The sequence below is a fragment of the Copidosoma floridanum genome, unplaced genomic scaffold (genome assembly GCF_036245765.1).
Source record: "Copidosoma floridanum isolate Cflo_tuat_1 unplaced genomic scaffold, Cflo_Japanese_pri ptg000013l, whole genome shotgun sequence".
NCBI lineage: Eukaryota > Metazoa > Arthropoda > Insecta > Hymenoptera > Encyrtidae > Copidosoma > Copidosoma floridanum.
The window spans coordinates 18,346,705-18,352,267 of NW_028321890.1; the positions used below are offsets into that span (position 1 = coordinate 18,346,705).

Here is a 5,563-nt window from a genome sequence, read left to right on the forward strand (position 1 = left end):
ATTTTTTTCTCTCTTCCTCTGTCTTTACTCGCTATGGCTGAACAAGCAGCGTTATTGACACGCAAACGCCCGATTTTAAAAGGGAAAATAACCGTCTTGAAAACCGCGGTAGAGGCGGGTAAGCTGGATAAAGCGAACGCGTTGCTTCGTCTCGAGCGCCTTACGAACGCGTTTAATGAATACGAGTCCCTCAACGACGAGCTTGCGACGATTGATGCTGATCATCTGAGTTGGGGCATATGGCGGGCTTAGAGGATAGTTACATGGAAATCGCGGTCCTTATTAGAAGTACGCCTGCGCCCAGGGGTAGTCACAACACAAGCCTCGGCAATCCACTCGGGCATTCAACCATCGTCGAAAAACAACGCTCTCTCAAGCTACCGGTCGCAAATCTCCCGCGATTTAATGGTGATCATGATAGATGGCTTTCGTTTAAAAACACCTTTTTGGCAATGATAGATTCACGTACCGATATCGACGAGTTAAACAAATTCTTGTACTTGAGAGACTGCTTAGAGGGCCCGGCGTTTAACAAACTCTCGCTGTACGACGCTAGCCATGAGAGTTACAAAACGGCGTGGGAAATGCTCGTTAGTGAGTACGAAAAGCCGCGTATACTCATGGGCAAACATTTCGACGGGATCATCGATATTCCAGCGCTCACGCACGCGACCTCCGAGGGCTTGATGAAAATCGTGGACGACGCCCGTCAACATCTTAACATGTTAAAATCGCTGAAGGTGACCTTAGAAAATGGCCTCGTGGTCCGATTACTCGAGAGAAAGCTGCCGGTTGATGTACGGTCTAAGTGGGAGGAATCACTCGATTTTAGTACGTACCCGTCATTTGAAAAATTTTGTAAGTTCGTGAGTGACGCCGCGTTTAGATTGAGTACCCTGTCGAATGAAGCGTCGCGTCAAGGAGGTGGGTTTAATAAGCGTCCGGCAGACAGAACCTCGGCAGCCTCGAAGGCTCGCAAAACCGAAACCGGCGCGCGTTCTCTTGTCACGGCAACGACAGCTGCTTGCTCCTATTGCAAGGCAAACCATCCGATTTTCAAGTGCGACGACTTTCTGAAATTGACCGTTTCACAGCGGTGGAACGCAGTCAAGGACAAAGGGTTGTGCCGAAACTGCCTTCGCCCGCACACTGGCAATTGTACGCTTTCCCATTGCAAAGAGTGCAAGCGGTATCACAACACGCTTTTGCACTCTAACCCGACCCGTAACACGAATCCCAAGCAAGCTCCTAAGACCGAATCGTCCAACACAAAGTCCGCATGACTACAGAATATGGAGTGCTTTAGTTTAGTTTCCCACGCGCCCCGAGCTCAGCTGATGATGAGCGCAATGATTCTAATGAGAAACTCCGATGGGAAATTTATTCAAGCACGCGCGCTTCTTGACACTTGCGCAACCGCGAATTTCATAACATCTAATTTCGCGCGTCATTTAAATTTGCCAACGCGTCCATGCAACGTACCTGTAGGCGCCATCAATGAGCTGCGCACCGTGTCAAAAGGTCGAGTCGAAATTTATTTTTGCGCAATAAATAAGACTTTCAGTAAAACTTCGAACTTTTTTTTTTAGTCATACCAAAAATCGCCGAACTGGTTCCAGACGAAGTTTTTCCTCGCGACTTAATTAAAATTCCCGCCAACGTACGCTTAGCCGATCCGCTATTCCATCTGCCGCGATCCATAGATGTTCTATTCGGAGCTGGGATGACTTTATCGCTTTTTAGTGTGGGTCAATTAAATTTATCTCGTGGTAACGGCGATTTGATTTTGCAAAAGACACAGCTTGGATGGATAGTTGGAGGTGGTATTGGAGAAATAAGCGGGGACTCAGCGGTTTCTTGTAATTTAATCGAACTCACGCGTCAAATGGAAAAATTTTGGGTTATCGAGGACATTGGATCAAAATCATCGAAATCAATCGAAGAGACACGGTGCGAGGCTCATTACGTCGAACACACTACGCGCGATAACGACGGCCGTTACATTGTCAAATTACCATTCAAACGACAAAATGAGGATTTCGGCGATTCAAGGCCTCAAGCTCTCCGACGCCTCAACGCGTTACAAACTCGTCTTAATTCTACTCCCGAACTTAAAGTAGCTTACGAAAGGGTAATGAACGAATATGTTGAGTTAGGTCACATGTCCTTGGTGCGTGACGAATCTCCGAGCGGCTATTACATGCCTCATCATCCAGTAATTAAAGAGTCAAGCAGCACCACGAAGGTGCGCGTCGTCTTCGATGCATCCGCTAAGGCCAGTAAGGGCTTCTCGCTAAATGAAGTTTTAATGGTCGGTCCCACAATCCAGTCTAAACTGTTTGATCATCTTTTACGTTTCCGCACCTATCGATATGTAATCACAGCCGACATCGCACAGATGTATCGGCAAATACTCATTCACCCCGATCACCGACGGTTTCAACGTATTTTGAGGTATCACCAAGACGAAGTGAGAGCTTTCGAGCTCAATACGGTTACCTTCGGCGTCTCTTCTGCTCCTCATCTCGCTAAACGCACGGTTCAGCAACTCGCTGATGACGATGGCGCACACTTTCCGCGGGCTGCCCAAGTACTCAAAAACGATTTGTACGTTGATGACCTTTTGACTGGTGCTGATACGATTGAACAAGTACTCGAAATTCGCGACGAGGTAATTTCTCTTTTACGAAGGGGAGGGTTTGATATCCGTCGTTGGGCTTCAAATCATCACAACGCGTTGAAAAATCTTGAGGAGCAAATAATCAATTTAGATTGCGTGATCGAGACAAATACGGTTCTAAAAACGTTAGGAATCGCTTGGAACTCGCATGATGATAAAATTTTATATTCAGTCCATCTCGGTGATTCGGTTGAAAAACACACAAAGCGCTCAATTTTATCGAAAATCGCTGCTATATTTGATCCGTTGGGGCTTCTTGGGCCCATAATTTTGTATGCTAAAACGATGATTCAGGAATGTTGGAAATTAAAGTTAAATTGGGATGAGTCTTTACCGCAAGAGTTAAATTCACGATGGGGAGTTTTCGCGGAACAGCTTTCTTCAATTTCTAGTTTATGCATACCACGTCAACTTATTATTGACAATCCAACGCGCATGGAAATTCATGGGTTTTGCGACGCCAGTAAAACGGGGTACGGTGCCTGCATCTACATTCGCACGAGCGACAGCTGCGGGCGCGTACTCATTCGTCTAGCATGTGCCAAATCTCGAGTTGCTCCTATCAAGGAATCCACGATTCCTCGGCTTGAGCTGTGCGGGGCGCGAGTCCTTGCCCGTTTGTATAAGGAGATGAGTCCCTCGATAAATCCATCAGTCGACAGAATTGTATTTTGGTCCGATTCCACTATCGTACTTCATTGGCTTAAAAAACCATCCCAACTCCTCAAACCATTTGAAGGCAATCGCGTTGCCGAAATACAGGCGCTCGGAGATAGGATAGAATGGCGCCACGTTAGAACAGCTGAGAATCCAGCCGATGCTTTGTCGCGTGGTCAGCTTCCAGGCGAATTTCTGCGAAACGATCTGTGGTTTGAAGGGCCCCTTTGGCTTCGTTCATCAGAAAATTCATGGCCAACGAACATGGTCCCCGCTGTCTCGCAATTACCCGGCTTAAGAGAATTGACGTGTCTTGTATTAAATCACTCAACTGTAAACGTTTTTTCGCGATTTTCGTCATATTCGACTTTAATTAATTCTATTTCATATTGTTTACGGCTACTAAAATCAAACACTTATACCGGTAAAAATATTAGTCCGAGAGAAAGAATCGCGACGGAAAAAATAGTTCTTCGGCTCATTCAATTCGAACAATATCAATCCGAAATCAATCTTCTAACAAGCGCTAAGGGAGCCAAGAAAACTCGACTATCGGAGCTCAATCCCTTTGTTGACGGAGACGGATTACTTCGCGTCGGGGGTCGATTAAGTAAAGCGCCAATAGATTCCGACCGCAAATTTCCAATACTTTTACCTTCTCGCCATCACGTGACCAATCTTATAATTCGTGAAATGCATATAAACGCGTACCACGCCGGAGTTCAAGGCACGCTTTCTGCCATTCGGCAACGATGTTGGCTGGTAGACGGAAAAAAAACCAAGTTCGAAAAATCATTCGGCGCTGCATTCCATGCATACGATACAAACCAACCCCTCTTCAAACGAAAATGGGAGATTTACCTAAATCGCGTGTCACCGAAGCTTTTCCATTCGAGCATGTCGGGATTGATTTTTTCGGTCCATTATTCATCAAAGAGAAGAAACACAGAAATCGCGCGCGAGTCAAAGCATATGGGTGTGTTTTTATTTGTATGGTTAAAAAGGCGGTGCATATAGAAATCGTAAGCGATCTGACCACCGACGGGTTTTTGGGTGCTCTGCGACGATTAATCGGTCGACGAGCCCGGCCATCTAATATTTATTCCGACAATGGGTCAAATTTTATCGGCGCAAGCAACCAACTTCGCGAATTATATGCGCTTTTGCAATCCGAACAGTTTCGAGACAGCGTGGAACACTTCACTTCACATAAGGGCATAACCTGGCACTTCAACCCCCCTCTCGCTTCCCATTTTGGTGGTATTTGGGAAGCAGCCGTAAAATCATTTAAACACCACTTCAAGCGCGTTATCGGGGATCAATTGCTTACATTCGAAGAATTAAACACCTTTACCATTGAAATCGAGGCTCTTCTGAATTCGAGACCCTTATGCGCTCTTTCCACCGATCCAAACGATCCGAGCGCACTAACACCAGCGCATTTTCTAGTCGGGCGCCCTATGACGATGCTGCCGGAATGTAATTTGCTTTCTGTTCCAGACAATCGCCTTTCCATCTGGCGATTTATTTCGAAGGCCCGACAACATTTCTGGAAGAGATGGCAAGTCGAGTATCTCACGGAACTCCAAAAACGGCAAAAATGGCACACGGGAGATGATGACCTCAAACCGGGCACAATCGTCCTCGTCATCGACAAAAACATCCCTTGTGCTCAATGGAAGCTGGGAAAGGTACTCGAGGTGCATCCAGGCGACGACAAGGTCACTCGAGTCGCTACAGTCAAGGCTGGAACCTCCACGTTTCGACGCAGCGTAACACTATTATGCCCATTGCCGACAGAAGAGAACCTGCTAAAACCCTCATGAAGATTCTCACATACACAACACACATCAATTTTGCTCGGTTACTCGCAACGCGGGGAGAATGTTCCGTCGGTTCGGTATGGAATATACCTCTATAATAGCCGCGTCGGTCCATAATTCAAGGAAAAAAGACTTTGCTTCCGTGCAATCGTGCACACACATCCGCACTTGTACATGTACAGCAAGAAAAGAGGAGGGAAAGAGAAAGAGACAGTTTTCACACCAATTAGTCGAGACAGGATCGAGTCTCCTCCTGCCCGAGTGGAGAGAGGGAGGGGGGAGAGTCTTGACCAGCGCCGACGCATCAGAACTAATAACCTTTTGTTTTAAGTAATGAGGTCACTCTACGTCTGGCTCTCTTGAGATACTTACGTCGGCTCTCTTGGGACTCACCGTAGTAATT

General features: G+C 46.5%; 2 protein-coding genes across 2 annotated transcripts; both read left to right on the plus strand.

The window, feature by feature from the left end:
• Positions 1-263: 263 nt before the first annotated feature.
• Positions 264-1,283, plus strand: LOC149374936 (uncharacterized). The gene has a single exon (XM_089590731.1). It carries the CDS (start codon positions 264-266, stop codon positions 1,281-1,283), a length of 1,020 nt encoding a protein of 339 aa, XP_089446857.1.
• Positions 1,284-1,292: 9 nt separating this feature from the next.
• On the plus strand, positions 1,293-5,163 carry LOC149374937 (uncharacterized). Its single transcript, XM_089590732.1, has 3 exons — positions 1,293-1,521; positions 1,590-4,091; positions 4,193-5,163. The coding sequence occupies exons 1-3, from the start codon at positions 1,293-1,295 to the stop codon at positions 5,161-5,163; spliced, it is 3,702 nt and encodes a 1,233-aa protein (XP_089446858.1).
• Positions 5,164-5,563: the final 400 nt, after the last annotated feature.